The sequence below is a fragment of the Sander vitreus genome, chromosome 22, assembly GCF_031162955.1.
Source record: "Sander vitreus isolate 19-12246 chromosome 22, sanVit1, whole genome shotgun sequence".
NCBI lineage: Eukaryota > Metazoa > Chordata > Actinopteri > Perciformes > Percidae > Sander > Sander vitreus.
Genome location: NC_135876.1, coordinates 6,221,418 through 6,241,687, shown reverse-complemented (window position 1 = coordinate 6,241,687; position 20,270 = coordinate 6,221,418). Strand labels below are relative to the sequence as shown.

Sequence of the window (20,270 nt, the reverse complement as noted above, 5' to 3'; positions counted from 1 at the left end):
TAGTAATCGACTCAAGACTCTGGTCGCCATTCCATCTCACGTCAACATCAAAGGCCTCGTCTCTCATCGTGATCTGGAAACCTGTTCCACCAATGCTCTGTCATCCTGCCCCACTGCTGGGTTTTTGCGGCGTCTGCACGCAACACCATTACTCCTCATTAACGTCAGCTCAGCCTGTCAGAGACGGTGTTAACGCTTGTTAAAATGAAGCTCGCTGCTTCATACAGTACGCTGAGGAGTTAGCAGTCCTTTTAAAGCCTTTCAGTTTCACCGTACACTCACTATTTCCCTGTTATAGATGAAGGTATGATACGGTGGGGTTAAGTAGCCTCCACCGAGGTCAACGGGAGACAATTAGTTTTCACTCGTGACTGAAAAATTCCTTGGTGTGTCCGAGAACTAACCATAGCGGACCTCACCTCCCGGCTGCTAGTCAGGCCTTATAGTCCCAGTGAAGTTAGGCAGCTTTATTAATATCATCAAAAGCCAGTTTAAAGGCTATTCTTACCACAGAAACAGAAGCCAGGGTGACATATAGAGGACTGTGTGTGCGTGTGTTTTCCCCTTTCCTGGCAGTGATGGTTGGCAGACAGACACAGGTCTGATGCAAACCAGTGACTTTCTCTGCCTAGCATCAGCTCTGAATGCAGCACACACACACACACACACACACACACACACACACACACACACACACGGAAATATACATACATGCAATGACAGAACAGACATAGACCCAGACACTCTCTGACCCTACCACCTCTGGCTTTCTCCTTGTGAAAATATAAAAGCCCTCCAGCAATGTACCGCGGTCCATCCATACTTTATAAAGCCCGGCATATTTTAAAGGCAAAATATTTGATATTCAACGTTTCTGTATCTCTCTTTCCTCCTGACCAATTTTGATAATGTGATTGCAGACCTCGCTCTATTCAACATTCACTTTTATCCGATAAGCTCTTGTCTCCCCTCTCAGGAAATTAAGTTGTCATCCTGTGTCTCTTTCATTAATGTGAATATCATTTCAATGCTGTTTATTAAATTCCAGGTAGCAGGCTGTGGCCAGAGGTGATTCTAATAGTGGGCTATATATTTATTATTGTCCCTCCAGCTTGTCAGTGCATTATTAACACAGACGATGCATTGAAAGCCTTTTCTACTGAAAATGTTCATGCATTTTAACAGGCACTGTATTTCATCTGTATCTGCTCCAGTTAATCAGCATCTTCCTAAACACCTAAAGGAAACATCTTGTCATTCTTAAAGCTCCTGTGGAAGATTTCAAGCAGCATTTTCTCAGGTGTGTCTTCTCTCTTTACCCTCTACAGGTGGACCTTGGCTTCTTGCGGTTCGTCTCGGCCATTGGCACCCAGGGCGCCATTTCCCAGGAGACCCACAAGATTTACTATGTCAAGTCCTACAAAGTGGACGTCAGCTCTAATGGAGAGGACTGGATCACTTTGAAGGAAGGCTCCAAACAGAAGGTAGGGGACCCTGTTCCTTATTATTATTTTTTTTTAATTTTTTACGGCACAAATCTTTCTATTTATTTTTTAGCTCTTACAACGTGAGCCCATCTATTTATTTATTTTTCTTATTGACAAAATGCAAGAGTACAAACTTCAGAAGATAAAAATACAAAACAAATATGAAGCAATACAAACGATAATCATTACATAAAATACAAAAAAAACAAAAAGAGGTACATGATAACACAAATTTACAATTAGTCAGCGGTTTCAGGGAAAAAAAGCTCTAGTTTCCATAATTTTAATACTTTTTTTGTTATCCATTGATCTAAGTGACTTCGGTAGAGATTTAAATTCTATGAAAAAAGGTTAAAATAAAAAAATAAAAAATAAAAGAAATTAAAATTAGGAGATGAATTAGAACATTTCTGCTTGTGAATATAAAGTGTGGCATACAGAATGATGAAATGAATTAGATACTCAAGAGCACCATTTTCTGAATTATCGTAGAAACAGATGAGGTCTTTAAGGTTTAAAGTGTAGACAAAGTGCCTGTTCCTCATTATTCATTAGCCAGCAGTGGTCTAATGGCCATCAATCATCTCTAGGCTCTAACACTATAATTGAAAATGATAATCTGAAAAGCTCAGAAAAAAACTTTTCTAGATACTTTTGCATCCCTGAGCTCTACATGCGATAATCATCTCAAACTAGATAATGGGTCATCTTTTACTTCTGCCTGACCAGTGACTGCGTCATAAAAGCCACTGCTGCGCATACACTGCACTTGAAATATCCTGTCTCTAAAAAGCAGCCAGCTGACTTGAATTGTGGTCTATTCCAAGTTGCCTTTGAACCCAACAAAAGGGGGAATACCCAGCCATATGTACTTGAGTGTCTGTCTCCCAACGTACAATTATACACTTTCCTCTGTATGGTACCCACCGTCTACAGTATATACTGCAAGTGGATGGTATTTTCCAGCACAGACTGCGGTGCTAATGCAGCACTGCAGTAGCTATAGAAAGGATTATGTAAGGAATGTAGTCTCTGTTTTATGTCAGGCACCCGTCAACTTGACAAAGAAAAGACAGGGATGACTAAGACTTGACAGACAAGAGTTAAAAGGGACAGGGATAAAGCCTGTCATGTTTGAGCAGCTGGTAGAGGAGCATCCAGGAGAGAGAGGAAAAGAAGAGGAGGGAAGGGAGGGATGGCATGCTTGACCGGAGCGTCACAGGCTGTAACCATCGATTGCTGTTTCAGACCAGGTTTTGTCCATCTGGAGGCAAACACCCCGTCCACTCTGGGTCTCCTGGAGGGGTCAGAGATGCATGTGTGTGTCTGTGTGTCATGTAAATACCACCAAGGCATTTTTGAGTAAAGGACTGCAAGGCCGCAAGTGGAAGAAAAAAAAGTTCCCAACAGTAACAGAGCATCCAAAGTGTTTGTGATGCTGTATACACATATACACCCCCGGGCCTGATTATTTTATAGTCTCCCCAAAGTACACAGTCCCTTCTGTAAAGTGGCGGCTTAAAGGTGCCGTGGTAGGCCAGGCCTGTATTTTTCCGGACTCTAAAGTGCTTTTGTGCGGAGGGGCGCCATTTGCTACATGCTGAGCCTGCAGTTTGGCGTCTTAGCTCTGGAAAAAGCCACTTTACAGTTAGCGAGTGGAGAGGAGACTCGACGTGACATTTAAGAGAGTGGATGACTTTGTTGCAGTCCCTTAGTGACGTGGTTGACAGGTCTTGCTCAGGGACTGGGCTGCAGAGGCAGGCTGTATGGACTAATGGATCAGCGCGGGTGTTGTTTTAGCTCATCCTAGATCCTTTCTATCAGTGTGTCCATCCTGCTCCTCTCAGCTGGATTCCTCTCTGCCTCACAGCTAACTCCGTGGGCGGGTCAGAAGGTCACATGTTCACCGGTGTGATTCAATTACCCAGAATGAACTGTGACGGACTGTGGGGAGTTGTTTTGCTGGGTGGTCGGCCTCTTGGAATGGTGCTAGTAAACTGTCAACCGACCCCAGGGGAGAACAGTGGCATCTTTGACCTTTAAACAAGACACTGCAGTAAAACCTCCACCAAATCTGGAACTAGAGGACAGAAAAAGGGCATCTTGAACCAATATGGTCTTGTCAGTGTTACACATACAGCCTTAGGTTTCACAGTCATAGGCCACAGCCTGTTTGTGCTGCTACATGTGGCGCAAGACGAAGCGCTAGGGCAATTTCAGGGGTCAGTTTAGTCAGTCGTACACAGCATAGCACCACGGTGAAAAGATTGTCCTTTTAAATGTGCCATTTAGATTTTCCAACACTACCTAATGCACCTTGACTCAGTACACAAATATGACCAATCATTCGTCTCCTGCCGTTTCACTGCATCTTAATCTCGATGAATGACAACCTTTCCCTGACTTCGCTCTCCTTTTTCCTGATTCAAGGCAGCCAAGGTCTCAGACACATTTCCAAACAGCATCTCAATTCAACATGTCAATAATTGACTCTCCTTCCGCCTCTATCACAGGTTTTCCACGGCAACACCAACCCAACAGACGTTGCCAAGACGATGCTGCCCAAACCCACGCTGACGCGCTTCGTCCGGATCCGTCCCGTTACCTGGGAAACAGGCATCGCACTGCGCTTCGAGGTGTATGGATGTAAGATATCAGGTTGGTACTGCTGAGCTCCCTGCTGATCTGAACACACTGAACTCAGCTTTATATTTGCTCACAGCTGCCACTGACAACACACAACTCTATATTATACTGCATATATTCTAACTATATGCAATGATCAGATGATGCCACTGACTCAATTTAGGATTTCTGCACATGCCCAGATGTTGGTTTCACTCCCTTCTTGTTACAACATACTTGGTATTTCCCACTATGGCCCCAGTTGGGGCCACACCTTACTTCTGCCAGGTGTGAGATGAAGCTCTATCTCTGTGAGACTTCTGCTCTAAGGCTAAAGTTAGCTGCTGTATAATAGAGGAGTGGCACAGGAAGGAGGATTACCTATTTATGTTACCCCATGTTTAGATGTACCTCATTCAATATAAATGGATCCAACAGCTGGCAGGCAGAAAGAGATGGAGATGGGTGGGAGCTATATGGTCCCAACCCTCCTCTTTAGACACAGTCTGCCTTTTGCTTAGAGAGCTTTGATTTTTGGAAAAGCCCTTCTCATCTTTGCTTTTTTGTCAATGCTATTTGTAATAAGTGGGGTGTGTGTGTGTGTGTGTGTGTGTGTGTGTGTGTGTGTGTGTGTGTGCATGTGGCCCACTTTCATATGGTTTTAGCACATCTGTCTGCATCTCTATGGGTTTAGGAGCATGTGTATTGAATGTTAATTAGTGCTTGCCTGTGTGTTTTGTTCTTCTGTACTTTGATAGGCTTGAATAGGGAGCGTATCTTACAAGGACAAGAAAAAAACTGCCATTTGTTGTCAGTTTTGTTAGTTCAGCATTAAGCCTTGGATTACAGTCAGGGTCCGGATTAGTTGTAACCAGCCAAATGTGCTCACACAGTATGCAAGTGTGTGTGTGGAGTTATGCAGTTATGCAGTTATGCATTACATATGTGTGGCTGTTCATGTAATAGCAGAGGGCACTGTGGGTACAGCAGGGTTACAGCTGGGGCGTGTGTTTCGGGCATGCGACCAGACCGCTGCACAGAGCGTAAACACATCACAGGACTGAAGTCACCACAGGGCCTCCGTAAGGACGTCAGCACCCCTGGGTGCTATGAAGTCACTGCCAGCTCCACTGTAGGCTAGCAGCGCTGTCGGAGAGAGAGAAAGTGCACGGCTCTTGAGGGCTGCATAAACTCGATGACTCACTCCGTTCTACCTTGAGTTATGATAACTGCAGGAACTTTTGTTGAAAGAAATATTAACTTTTTAGTGCATCTCCACTTCTCCTGAAAAGTATATACAGTGCACAAAAATGTGAGCTATATAGAGCTATATAAAACTATTCTGAGGTTCATTTTTTTCCAACTTCCACTTGACATGTCAAGACCATAATTCAGGCATCAGATTAGAGGAGGAGGTGTACTCCAGAATGTTGCAAGATGTTTTTCCCTAAATCATCATGGTCGCGTGCCCCTGCTGATGCAAATAGCTACTCATTAATAAAAAGATCCACCGCCCTGTTGTTTGTAAATACGCCATGGTGTATAAATATCTCTGATGAACCACTGATGCTCCACCCAAACCCTAAATGCCCACACCGCCATGTATCACCATATACACGCTTGCAGTCCGCAAACACACACACACACACACACACACGTTTGTTCCTCTGGGTGTGTCATTGCATGCATGTCATCTGTGAAGCGTCTGTGATTGCAGCTGAAGTCAATTAAGAGCTCCAGATGAGCCGGGGAGTTCACCCAAGTGTCTAAACTCAGATCAGACACACAAACACACAATCACGCACATACAGTATACCTTTCCCTCATATCCTTCCACTTCAAAAGGCGATCAGTGTGCAGTGCCTTAGCTTTGCTCTACCAGAGGCCGTCATCCATTTCAAGCAGATCTTGGCCCAAGACGAAAGAAACAAGGTCGAGAAACCCGCGAAAACAGTCAAGAGGCTTCCGCACCGCCAGCGTTTGTTCCTTGAGCCTCGATTTTCTATAGTGCAGGACCAGAGATTTGTCTCACGGGTCTGCATAGGAGCTGTTTTAGATAACCAGAGAGAGAGAAGTCTGAATGAGGCCTTGTTTTCCCCAAGTCTTTGCTCTTTTTTTCCCCCCAGATACAGCTATGCTATTGAGTCCTGCAGCGGTACAGTGCGCACTTTGTCTCGTACAGACATACACAGAAGATGTAATAATGCCTAGATTTATCCCTCCGTGGGAGCCAGATAGTAAACATGTTATTGCTCACCACAGGTCCCTGACTCAGTGTCTTGGGATTAAGTGTTAGGACGAGACAGAAAGGAAGATGTAGCCCTAATACAAGCTGCTAAGTTTCAGAACTCTAGTGGCGATTATATCACGGAGAAACTTTTGTGAGCTCTACTTTTGGCTTCAAAACTCAATGCTACACCCACGAGACACAAGAACTATGTAACTAAATGTTACATGAAGAGGGACAAATAACATATGTGAATGTGAATGGAATCTTTTTGGTCATGTGGTCATTTTCAAAAAGAATGCCCTGTCCAAAAAAAGATAATCCAGGCACAATTCACTTCAAGCCATAACTTCACTACTTTCAAAATTCCAGTGTAATAAATCCTTGAAAACGTAATGTCAAAATTCAAAGCGAGAGTCTAACATAAAAAATAAAAAAAAAGCAGTATATTTGCTGTTTCTTTTATGTGGGAGGAGAGTGGGTTAAACACAAAAACTGGCACTGTTGCTCAAAAAATGTATTTTTGCTCATTCGAAATGTTTATCAGGTTAAGTTGGATCTGTTCTGGTTCACAGTGCCAGTAGAAATGTTGTCATTCCTTAACAATTAATAACATTTTATTAGGTAGGACACCAGCAACAACTTAGAAAGCATGGCACTGGATATCTTTGTACTCGACGAAGGTGACAACATGTGGAAAGTTAAGAAATTCAGGTTTAAACACGGCAATGCTTCCGAGCTGCGGCAACAGGTTGCTGTCCTGTTCGGCTTTTGATATGGAGGGATGGCATTATGAAAAAAGGAGAAGAAATAAAATGTGAAAACAGCTGTCTCCCTTTTGAAACGAATGAGAAACGTATTCAAAGATGCTGACACCTACAGAGACTTAGAATTAGGCAAGATCAGAGGAGTAGAACACAAGGATGAGAAGAAAGTTCGAAAATGATGACAGGAAACAACAAGGTGTTAAAAGACGCAGTCCCACAGATGTTGACAGCTGTGGAGCAGAAGGTAGATGAGTGCAGCAGCAGATAAAACACAAAGAGAATGTGTTTTGTGTGTCAGTATATGTGAGCCTATAGAGGGAGGTGCGGCTGGATAAGGGAGATGAAAAGGAACAGCACTCCCAGAATGCAGGACGTCGAAGCACCAACCGGGTGGAGGGTTTTAATTGGCTGCCTGGAGACAACCGCTTCAGGCAGAGGAATTAGTATGCATGAGATCAGCAGACAGAGAGAAATACAATAGAGGGAGAGATCACAGCAACATCACAAGGAGTTTGGGGAATTGTCCTCCTCACTTTGACTTTCCCTATCTCCGTTGCCCCTTCATATGAACTTCCTACTCAAACTAGACTTGTGGCATTGGTTAATGATGTTGGACATCAAGCTCTTGGATATGGATCGAGTCTTTTGTTGGCCATCATCTCTGAAGGTTGTCATTAGTTTGTATCAAAAAAGCTGAGCACCTTTTGCTTTCCATTTTGTCTTTCAGAGTACCCGTGCTTGGGCATGCTGGGCATGGTATCAGGCTTGATCGCTGACAACCAGATCACTGCGTCCTCCCATACGGACCGGAGCTGGGTACCGGAGAACGCCCGCCTGCTGACCAGCAGGACGGGGTGGACCCTGCTGCCCCAACCCCAGCCCTTCACCAGCGAATGGCTGCAGGTGGATCTTGGCGAGGATAAGCTAGTGAAGGGGTTGATAATCCAGGGGGGGAAGCACCGCGAGAACAAAGTCTTCATGAAGAAGTTCCGCCTCGGCTACAGCAACAATGGCTCCGACTGGAGGATGGTGTCGGACACCGGCGGGAGCAAGCCAAAGGTGAGAGTATTTCTTTACGTGGCTTCCGTTAATCATATGCTGCAATGGACTGGGACATGTGTTCCGTTTTGCTTACACATCCGAAGCATAACCCTAACCAAAGAACCCTTAATGCTTTCTTTAGGTCGAGGCTGAAGTTCTTGGAATTGGTTCGATTTCTAACACGATCCAAAAGATAGGCTTTTACCTTCAGCATTGTGGGAAAGGATTTAAATAAATGCTTCTAAAAATGTCTCTCGGATACATCAGCGCATTGATGCCGATGATGACACATTTAGTCAATTTTCACCAGAGCGTTGTGCCTGGCAGTTGTGAGTCATTCAGGAGTCGTTTTTTAAGTCAATTTCAGCAGTGCTTTGAATCACATTAGGATCAGCATCGCAAGTCTCTCAGAGCCTTTTCCCAGTTCTCTCTTCCTGCTTTGTATTCTGCACGACACACACACACACACACACACACACACACACGCACACACACCGTTCAACCCTTTCAATGGATAGTGAAACCTCTCCAGGGTAGAAGGAGGGGCGAAGGGAGCCAGGGGGAAACAGAGGGAAGAGAGGAGGACGAGAGAGGAGAGAACGTACAACATAGAAAAGTGACCCAAGATTTATCTGCCAGGGTCACCACGCGCACAGAAGACACACGCCAACTTTGCCCAATGCATTCACACGCTTACACACAAAGGATATATATATATATATATCTCTCTATCTATATCTAGAGCACATACACAATCACACACACCTCCAAGAAGATCTGCAACAGCCCGTCCCCAATTACAAGCGTCCCTGACAGGGCATAAATCTGAACCAGATGGGTTGATGGTTGATTTATGAAGGGAATGAGGAGGATCCATATCCCCCCCCTGTCCCAGTTAGCTGCCTCTCTCCTCTCGCCTGAGAGGTTCCCAGCATCTAAGGTGCACCAGGCTCCTTCACGTGATCACACCCATTAATCCACTTCCATCAGTCCTCGGTCTCCTCCTCTGTTTGCTACTCTTGCATCCCACGTCCTCCTCTTTTTCATCATGTATTTCTGTAGCTTGAGGAGGATCTGAGGCAGAGTTGAAGGAGCCGAAAGTCGCCTTTTGACAGAGGTGTGTGGCATGCTGTCTTTGCCCCTGGTTCCCTGCTTCACTTGCCTAAGATGTAGCTGTGCTTTAGATGTCAGCAAGATGAGAGAGATCTGGTCATCTTCGCTTTCTTTTTACCACGTACCCAGCACATGCTGGTATGCCCCACTTCTGGTTTTCAGAAGGCAGGGATAAATGTGCCTCGGGGCATCTGCGTTTGAAGAGCTTGTATCAGTCACAAAAAAAAAAACCCTGCAGTGACTTAATCAGCAATATTTCACTCACTCTTTTCTCATCTCTGCCCCTCTCCCTTGCACCTACTCTCCTTTTCCCTGCTAGATATTCGAAGGGAATAGCAACTACGACACTCCTGAGCTGCGGACGGTGGAGCCCCTGCTGACTCGTTTCATCAGAATTTACCCAGAGAGGGCCACTCCTGCTGGCATGGGCCTGCGACTTGAGCTCCTGGGCTGCGAGATTGAAGGTAAACTGGAACTTCTATTCAAATCTATTGTATTGTCTTGCAGTGTGGGTGGCTTGGGGTGGCTTGTGGCTCAGGGGTAGAGTGGTCGCCCCCCCTCAACCACAAGATTGGCAGTTTGATCCCAGGCTCCTCTGGCCACATGTCAAAGTGTCCCTGAGCAAGACACCGAAACCCCAAGTTGCTCCCTGGATGCGGTATGTACAGCTGCCCTCCAATGCTAATACTTAGGATGGGTTAAATGCAGTTATTAAATGTCACGACATTTTTTTTTTTTTTTTAACCCATCAACCATGCAACTTTGTGTTTGTCTGGGTCGAAATTTCAACATTTTGTTGTTCTTTTTCTACACGTTTTAATTCCAATTTTTTTGTCACCTTTGGCAATGTTTTTGGTCACTTTTTTCAGCGTTTAAAAAAAAAAAAGTTTTTTGTTGATTTCTTTCCTGCGTTTCTGTAGCTTTTTCCAACATTTCTCACTTTTTTCAACGTTCTTTTGTCATAGTTTTGTTAACAGGTCAAATTTGACCCGAGGACAACAGGGGGGTTAAGAAGCAATGTTATTTCTTTCTATCTATGGTGGTGACATTTCTACATGTAGTGCTGATCTCTCTACCAATAACGTTTCTACCTATGGTGGCAAAGTTACTATCCAGAGTGAAACCTTTTTCCCGTATGTTGATTACATTTCCAGCTGTGGTCATGTTTTTAACCAAGGCAATGGCATTTTCACTCCTGGTGTAGACAGTTTTAGACAGATTATTAATTGTCTACCCACGATGACAACCTAACTCAACACCTATTCACAGGTGAGCCATCTATCATCCTAGCTAATGACATGGCTGTAAGTAGCTTGCGCCTCATGTCTTTGACACAGTCGGGGTTATTTAAAGATGTGGGGGCTCCCTGTGTTGAGCCCACAGCTGCCCAGCTCCTGCTCTTTATCCCTACAAGGGACAGTTGTCTTGTCTTCCTGTTACATCAAAGCTGCCCCCATAGCTAGCCACTTCTAGAGGCAATCAAATGAAAGCCCACCTGGCCCAGTAGGATTATTGCAGCCTGGCCCCCATCGCACTTTTCCCAACCTCTGTCTTTATTCTTTCAAAGGACCGCACACACTTTGCTATCTTTAAAACGACCCCTATTTTTTTTTTTTTCCAGCTCTCTGTCTCTCTCAAAGCTGATGTAGCATAGAAAGAGCTCAGCGATATAAGAGTGTGTAGCGCGCTAGCCCTAAGTGGATTTACATATTGGATTTCAGGGAGGCCCATTCCGTTGTAAGCCTCATGGACTCCCACCGGGAGCTTTAGTCAGATGATAATGCTCGTTTTCAATGTTAATGCCAAACACACACATACTCACACAGACGTATACACACACGGAGCAACCGCAATCACCCTGCCAAATATGTGGTTACAGGCATGTATACACAATCAGGCACATACACAGGTGCTTGTAGAAGTGTGTACAAGCATGTGTGTACACTATGTGTGTAGCAACCCGTAGCAGGAGGGCTAAATCCTCATTTCTGTGAGAGGCTCCCCTGACGCAGCGCTGACCCCATCCCTGACCTCCCCCACCCTGAATCTGACAGGGGCTGATCTGCCTCATATTTCATCCAGCAGAGGGAGAGAGCGAGAGCATTGGCTCCCACACACACAGATACTATACAGTACATATACATTTTTCAGGCAGTCAGTCTCTCTCTCTCTCTCTCTCTCTCTCTCTCTCTCTCTCTCCACCACAACACGGCTGTGCAGCAGCGGAGCATGCAGGCAATCTACGGCCATGCCCACATCCAAGTGTGGCAGGGCTGTAATGATAGACCACTATGTCAGCCAGGGGCCCAGCCTATAGCCAATAACAAGCCCTGTTTCTGCATTTTTATAGTTTCAACCGCCTAAGTCCTAAGCACCATGCTTTGGCTTCAACTTCAACTTTATTTATACGCCCACACCTCCACAGCATGATAAAAGGAAGGATTCTAATAGCTCAGGCCTTAATTGAAGCAGAGTGTGTAACTGTGGGCAGAACATGCTGAGCTTCCGAATACATATTTCAGTGTTTCTTGGCTTTTTTTCTATTTTCTATTTTAGCTATGAAAACCCACATTTTCAGACAACATCTACACCCCATGCTAGCACTCCTTACCTCTCAAGTACCTTTATTCTGGCAGCCTGAACACACTTTTAGTGTTTGGTTATCTGAGACGTATTCACTTCCAGTCCCTATCATGTCGAAATGCACTTATTAAAAGTCACTTTGGACAAAAGCGTCTGCCCAATGAATGTAATGTGATTTCAAGTCCTTGCAGCATATTTCCTCTTTATCTCTATGTAACATTTAAGCTGAGAACATGATCCGACATTGATCAGACCAAACAACAGGAATGTAATGTTCTGCAATAGCTAATGGACCACATCAGCGAACTTTCTCTGAATAATAAGGAAAAGCATAAATCAAAGGTTTGCTTAAAATGTTTAAATGTGAACCAAATCAGAAAGGCATTTTACATGTTTAACTTCATATCTAATGTATGTTGTCTGCGGTCTCTCTTCTTCTCCATCTTTACAGCTCCAACACTCCCGCCCACCACGCTAGTCCCTAGCACTACCCCGTCGGACGAGTGCGACGACGACCAGGCGAGCTGCCACAGCGGCACAGGTGATGACTACGATGTGACAGGTGCTAACATCGCCCTCATGAGACTGCAAAAAAAAAAAAACCTGCCCCCCTCTTGCCCTTCCGTCTGCCATGGCTCACACTCGATCTGTTCCACTTTCCCAGCTTCACCTCTTTCTGTTATAGTTAGATTACCGCAGCTAATCTGCCACTTAACTGTGCACACTTGCAAGCGCGCATGCATGCACCCACCTTCTTTTCCACTAACTTCTCTTGGCCTCATTTCCCACTAACCCAGTAACTCTCTGAGCCTGCACTGCTGCCTGCACTCCCCATTAACCAGCAGTCTCCAATGATGAGCATGGCAGCGTCTTAGTCACGTGTTTCAGAAGTATTACATAAGTGTGTCATGGTAGAAATACCGAGACTGGGCACCTATAAGAATGAAGAGAAAGACAAGGCATGTGTTGGTTAGATAGATTTTGCTAGCATGGATACATCTAGTGCATGAGTGCAGCTATTTGAAAAGAAACTTAACTCTTGCCAGGCTAGGCTAACCTCGCTAATGTCTTGTGTTGTGTTGTGACAGGGGTTACCACGATGCCAGAGACCACTACTGCTGAAGTGGATACAATCCCAGGTGAGCCAAAAAACAATATACGTTTCTCTCCCATCAATGACTCCAAATCTTACTAAGCGCTGGACGTGATGAGTAAATATTTAACTGCTCAAGGTTTTTTGGAATTCATTACCATAGAATTATCAAGAAGCCTACCCTAGCTAATAATTGCCAGCTCAAGGTGGCCTCTCTCCTCTGATGTGTGTCTGTTATTAAAGCTGATGATATGGCCCAGAGAGGCTCCTGCTGACAGGGTGAGGGAGGTTGTGTGATGCAGGGCTAGCTGATGATTAGCACTGGTGCTCTGTTGCTGCCTTCTCAGCATAATCACTAATCACTGGGCCGACACTGCCGCACACTAAACACACACACACACACACACACACACACACACAGCAACACAAAAACAGGAAAGCACAATGCAAATGACCACAGAAAATGGGGGGCACAGACACACACACATAGTGCTGTTTCCTGTAGCAGGTTGATGAGGCAGCAGCCAGCTGAGAGGCTGTGCCCCAGTCTGACCTTGGCTAATGGGCCATAGGCTCCACCCAGCCCCCTTCACTCTATCAGCTGGCTCTGTGGTCTGTCTGCAGTCTGCTGGGGCACCAGCTACAATACAGTAGATGAGAGCTGAGGTGGCAGGTGTGTGTATGCATATTTGTGTGTGTGTGTGTGTGTGTGTGCGTGCGTGCGTGTGTGTGTGTGTGTGTGTGTGTGTGTGTGTGAACATGACTTTATTTCTGTGGGTAAACACTTATCAGTCTGACTTTTCATTTCAAGAGTCTCAAACCTTGCATGTTAATCAGTTCTGTGTATCGATTTCTTTTTGTGGGCGTGTCGTGCACTCTAATCTCAGAGTTTGTAGTTTCCTTGGGCATTCAGCGAGAAAAAGTCTCTTTTTATTTCCATCGAATGGCCAAGTGAGTCATGTGGCTGCTCATCTTATCCAGAGCTTGATGGTAGCCTTAGTCGAAGCCTCCCAAGAATAACCAAAGCCATTTCATTTGGGAATGAGATGTCTCGACGAAAAAAAGTGGCTTGGCGTCTGAAATGCGGTTCCACATGGGAATTCCATCCTTTGTGTTTAATTGGTAAATAGAGTCGTTGCCTGTGGAAGCTAGTTAAAACCTTCCCATTATTAAAGGGAATATTGGCTCATATATTCTGTTATTTGGAGCGCGGCCTCCCTGTATCTCTAAAGGCATCTCATGCAGGAGTTTAAGGCCGTGGCTGACATCCCAAACAACTCGCTCCCTTGTGTTCCTTAGAAGTCTCTCTTTATCCAAAAAACACTAAAGCCTGAGCTCCCACACATTTCCGTGCCTCTACTGAGGCTCCTTCAGCACATCCATGGGGGATTGCATTGTTGGAATGGGGCCCCAGCCCTGTTACCATAGCCGTCTTCAAACCTCAAGTCCCCGCTCTCATTAAAATCCTGAGCTCTCTGCGGGTTGCAATGAATGTTGCTTTCTCAACTGGACACCATGTCCAGACCCCATCTTCCTCTGCCCCTGTCCCTATCTTTGTGCTGTGCCTGTTCTTATAGTCCTTCTGTACCTCTTGTATATACCCTGTTACATTCATTAAAAGAGATCATTAACTGTAGCCAAGAAATAAGGTCTACATGACGTCTATGCTGTCGGCTTGCTCTTTTCTCATGTTAGAGCCATAACTGTCCCGGTCTGTTTCTGTCTCCTGAGTTAGCTGTTTTTTTTTTTTTTAATCTCACCCAGTTTTGGGAGTTCAAGCTTATGTCCCACAGTTCTTTGCTGCCCTCTAGTGCTTGTAACTGATATGGCTGAGTGAATGAAGCACCAAAGTGTAGCCTGCAGTCATATCATGACAGGCCCCCGGGTCATTTTTCGGCAGAGCTCTTTGCAATTTCTCCTTTTGTAATGGAGGATAGGAGCATGATGAAATGCGATCTTCTGACACATGATCTTGATCTTTTGTCATTTGCAGATTTTCTGTGGTTTGCCTGCGACTTCGGCTGGGCCAATGACCCTTCCTTCTGCAGCTGGACATCAGATGACACTGGCTCTAGGTGGCAGATCCAGTCAAGCGGCACCCCCACCCTCAACACTGGACCTAACATGGACCACACAGGTGAGGACCCTGTAGGCTACCGCTTAATTGGGCCATACATAAGTAAAGGTCAACCTCTTGACGCAGTACATGAGTTTTTGTCAGTGATACAAGTTCTTTTATCCAACAGGTGGATCAGGGAACTTCATCTACACCTTAGCGACAAGTCCCCAAGAGACGGAGGTGGCTCGGCTGGTCAGCCCCATGGTCAGCTCCCCGGACGCAGACCTGTGTGTGTCCTTTTGGTACCACATGTTCGGGCCTCACATTGGCACACTGCATATCAAACAGCGCAAACAGACAGTTGATGGACCGGCTGACATCCTGCTGTGGACGATCAGTGGTCACCAAGGCAACCGCTGGAGGGAAGGGCGTGTCCTCGTGCCCCGCACCAACAAACCCTATCAGGTAAATCACAATTGGTCTGTGACTTGTTTGGGCATTTGCCACTAAACACATGCTCTTTCTATTGTGCCATTCAAGAAAAGGTTGCCAAAAAGTCACTGCTTTTTTTTATTTATTTTTTATTTTTTTTAAAGGTGGTGATTGAAGGTCTGGTGGAGAGAAATAGCTGGGGGGACATTGCTGTGGATGACATTAAGGTTCTCAATGGACTCAGCATGATGGACTGTAAAGGTGAGGCTTCAGTGCCTGCATTCAGTTCTTGATCTGAAATGTTTTTCATATATTTTCTTTCGACATTGGATTTCATTCAAATTTCTGTTTGAACAGATCCTGACGTACCCACTGAGCCGATGCTACCAGAGGATCGCCTCAATGAAATCCGTAAGTCATTTCACAGGGAGGGTTTACTTAGCGTTATCCTTTTTTGAGAACTTTTTGGCTCACCTCCAGACCCTTCATAATTATGTTATGTTTAGTCTATATCCACGATGTTCCACTTCCGGGATTGCTCCGTTGCCGCTAGAGATGGCCCGATGCCATTTTTTGCTTCCCGATACTGATTCTGATACCTGAACTTGCGTATCGGCCGATACCGAGTACTGATCCGATACCAGTGTGTCATATATTTTATTAGGTTTAACAACTGTATACTACTATCCCTGTATGGATGTGATATTATTTCTTTTTATTTTTCTTTGTTGTCGGCCTGGCTCAGGTTAAACTCTTTGTGAAACATGAACAAACACAAACAATGAACGCCACAGAACTTTCTTTTATTATGCAGTTTGACAGTCAGTTATAACGGAAAAAGAACATAAATAAACTACTTTAACGTAGCTTTTCTTACGTGGTATCGGATCGGTGCATAAACTCCAGTACTTCCCTATACCAGCGTTTTAGGCAGTATCGGAGCCGATACCGATACTGGTATTGGTATCGGAACATCTCTAGTTGCCGCCGGAAATTCCTCTGGATTTCACTCATTTCGACCGGATGCCCGTTACCTTCCTCTTTCTTTGTGTTGGCGTTCTAAACTCTGGTGGATTTCTGAGGACTATGGTTAACTGCTCCTCAGATCTCTGCAGGGTAAATCCAGACAGCTAGCTAGACTATCTGTCCAATAGCGTACACATGTTCCACCAAAACAAGTTCCTTCCCGAGACTATTTTGCAGCGGCACCGGGGCTCTGCCTGGTGCTTAGTGTCGCCCATGACGATTGTGATTGGTTTTAAAGAAATGCCAATAAACCAGAGCAGGTTTTTCTCCCATCCCAGAAATGCTGTGTGGACTAGCCAGACCCTCCTCCGTAGCGCTGTGGAGGAAGGTCTGGCAAAGCGAGACTATGTTATGTTATACCTCACATCTCACTCTCCTCTTGTGCTTCTGTCTCTCCACTCCAGTTGAAGAGATCACCGAATACCCAGACTTTGTGGAGACCAACCAGATCAGCGGAGCGGGCAACATGCTGAAGACGCTCGACCCCATCCTCATCACCATCATCGCCATGTCCGCCCTGGGCGTCTTCTTGGGTGCCATCTGCGGCGTGGTCTTGTACTGCGCCTGCTCGCACGGCGGCATGTCGGACAGGAACTTATCAGCCCTGGAGAACTATAACTTTGAACTAGTGGACGGTGTGAAGCTAAAGAAGGACAAACTCAATGTACAGAGCTCATACTCAGAGGCGTGAGATGGGACTGCAATGCATTGGTGTGACTGTATGATGTGCAGAGCTCGCACAAGACTGGCTGTAGGCATATCCTCTCGTATATCCACGAGTAGACAGGCTCAAAAGGACTGCCAACACCCTCAACTCGCTGGATGAGGGACAGGTTCAGGAACCAATGGGAGGTTTGGACTGATCCATGCTTTTCTCAGGAGCTGCAGTAAAAAAGAACCCACCAGTAGGGGACACTGTGTACAAATAAAATACAGGAAAAAAAAAATATGTACAGATGATTTAGATGATATTTTAATTTTCTATTTTGATTTTCATTCATTTTTACAATCGGATGCTGGTGTTGAGACCAATTTATTAATAATGTTTAAAGTATTTATCTTTTTTCTGGGAAAGAAATGTTTTTTTAATTATTAGTTCACGAAAGCTGTTTTTTGAAAGAGACGTATCAAAATCCTAAATGAACCATATCCGGCAAAACTGTAGATTTGCCCTGTGGTGTGGCGTACAGGGTGTGCCCATAACCCATGACCCTAAAACACGTACCCCCTTTCCCCTTTGACCTGTATCCCTCTAAAGTGAGGGTCCCATTCATGGCAACGTATGGTTCTGACAGTGCCTTTAGTACATTTCAGTTGGTCTCCTCTGTTGATCTGGGTGTTTTTTTTTTACTGTACCTGGCTTAAGTTATGATGACCGGAAACAGGGGCACATTATCTTATAAATACCTGCAAAACAGTCTGGCACAGCGCTTTGTTTTTTTGTTTTTTTGTTGTTTTCTGTCCCCAAAAAACACACACTGTAAATACGTTTTAATATATTTTATTGCCCTTTTTAAAGAAAGTAAAAAAGTAAAAAAGCTGCAGTATCCCTTTTTTCATGGGTTCGTGTGTGTGTGTGTAAATACAATCTTCTGACTGTTTTGTGGAAGGTGAAGTGTTATGGGTTTTTTATTTTTTATTTTAGATTACTTTGCTCAGACGAGTAAGATTTGTGTGATAGTACAGCGATTTCAATGTGCATTCAAGCCACTTGTCATCGAAAAACACCCACTTTACGAAAACCACACGCCGAATGAATCAAACGGTAACAAAAAAAAACAACAATCATTGTTGCTTTGCTTTAGCTAAGACCTAGGCTCGCTTGTCACCACCAAACATCACTGTGGATTGTTCACTGAAGGAAGTCCTAACTGGCCAATGCAGCTTGAATGCACTTTGTTACTGATGCCCCTTATGATAGGAGCATACTAAAAGAGGGGTAAACACACTAACTGAAGAATGGTGCTATCATTACTTTAGCCGGACACACTTGTCTCATGATAAACCCAGTTTGTATTGTTCACATGCTGTAATTGTAGCTTAAGGCCTTTCGGACCGCAAAGACTTTATCCGTGTTTCACGTGTAGCAGCCATAAAGTTGTGATGTCAGAGCTGATGTCATTAGGACGGGACACTGGTACAGCGTGTGGGGGGGGGAGGAATCGGGTGGCGTCACCTGAATCAGGTCACCTGGCCTCCCCTCCGTGGCTTTACCAAAGGATGGTTGCCTCCTATTTGTTCACAGGGGGTTCTCACTTAAATACAAAATACTAGAAGACCACAGTTCAACCAATGGTCATCACTCACTAAAGAACTGACTACTTGCTTGGCCCTGTCACAGCCCCCAGAGAGAAAATCAAGAGGGGGAATGATAGGACACTTGTAGAGAAGAGCAATGTGTGATTTTTCCTTTCTTTCCCCCCCTATCTCTTTTTAAGCTTAAAAGAAGTGCAAATGTCCCCTCAATGTGGACTCTTCAAATCTCCGTTGACACTCTCTTGTTTGCAGAAGGATGGACGGGTCAATCCCACCACTAGCCACTACAAGGGGAAGGGACTCTGTGTGAACTCCGTGTGAGACTGACAGGATCAGGACACAAGGGCCCATGGGACTGGGACTCGGTGTGTTGTTTTTCCCGCACCACAATCAAACAATCAAAAAACTTTGATCCTGACAAGGGTGACGTCTTTTACATCTGTGTGCTTTGTATGTCGTGCCATGGTGAACACATTCAGCTTGTTCATTTTCAGATTTGACCTCGCATTGTCTCAACCTTTTCTGTCCGTGCTCACAGCTGCGGAGGACTGTAGCTCCAGCGAGGTCTGCTGAAACTAGAGAAAAAGGATACTGTAGCGTGGAATCCAAACAATGTTGCACTGATAAATATATTTAAGAGGTTTATGTGTTTATAGCGTTCATTTGCAAAAGAACAACAGAAGGTCAAAAACACAAAAAACACGTGTCAATTTTTATATATATATACACACACATACATATATACACACACACACACACACACACACACATATATATATAGTTTCAGATTATGTGATATAATTCTGAAATGTAAAAATATTGAGATGTTTTCATTATTGAAAAAGGCATAAAAGATTTTTCCAACAGTAATGTCCCTCTCCCCTCCATTTACATGGCTTATTAACGCTTCGTTTTGTACTGTCATTCGAATTTTGTGCAGATTTTGTTTTGTTTTTTACAAAAACAAGAAAAGGAGACTTTTATTTTCAATACTGCTTCTGTAATTTGCTGTTGTAGGAAAAAAAAAAAAATGAATAAACAGCAAGGCCTTAAAAAGAACAAGGAATACTTGTGTTGTGATCTGTCGGATGTACAGCACATCACAGCCGTGCCGTAAAGGACTAACCAGCAGCCTCACAAGCAGCTCTTTGAAGCAACATCTGTTTTTTGCATCAAAGTAATGTGAAAGCACTATTACATCAAGACAGTGATGCAAAGAAGTCATGTCTAGTCTTTGTCTCACAGCCGCCGATTTCCAAAGATACAAAATAAAAAGGCATCTTCACGGGAAGGATGTTGATTATTTATTTGCTTATTTATCAATTACAGTGCAATTATGCAGTGAAAATGCAACCGATTATCTAATTTACTCCGACACCAAGTAATAAATGGTGAATATTTATCCCCAGATCCCCGAGCAGATGGAAAAAGCTCAAATGAAGTGTCTAATGTGAAGACATCATGGCATAAAGCGAAGGGCGGGTACTGACCACTAATGAGAAGCTGATGTAAGCTACACTCAGTCGCTCATCTGCTTTTCTTGTTAGTCTATCATTAGCAG

At 44.5% G+C, this 20,270-nt stretch overlaps 1 protein-coding gene across 3 annotated transcripts in view; it reads left to right on the top strand.

The window, feature by feature from the left end:
- The window catches only part of nrp1a (neuropilin 1a), a 59,911-nt gene extending 42,041 nt beyond the window's left edge, over window positions 1-17,870 (top strand). For 2 of the 3 annotated variants that reach the window (XM_078280167.1, XM_078280166.1), the window contains 11 exons: window positions 1,329-1,484; window positions 4,001-4,145; window positions 7,834-8,165; window positions 9,580-9,724; window positions 12,295-12,405; window positions 12,932-12,982; window positions 14,930-15,073; window positions 15,183-15,460; window positions 15,592-15,688; window positions 15,785-15,838; window positions 16,858-17,870. In XM_078280167.1, the coding sequence (XP_078136293.1) occupies window positions 1,329-1,484; window positions 4,001-4,145; window positions 7,834-8,165; window positions 9,580-9,724; window positions 12,295-12,405; window positions 12,932-12,982; window positions 14,930-15,073; window positions 15,183-15,460; window positions 15,592-15,688; window positions 15,785-15,838; window positions 16,858-17,144 (1,800 nt within the window). In that variant the 3' untranslated portion in view covers window positions 17,145-17,870. The remainder of the gene's footprint in view (window positions 1-1,328; window positions 1,485-4,000; window positions 4,146-7,833; window positions 8,166-9,579; window positions 9,725-12,294; window positions 12,406-12,931; window positions 12,983-14,929; window positions 15,074-15,182; window positions 15,461-15,591; window positions 15,689-15,784; window positions 15,839-16,857) is intronic. The other variant, XM_078280168.1, reaches the window with a different exon arrangement.
- Window positions 17,871-20,270: the final 2,400 nt, after the last annotated feature.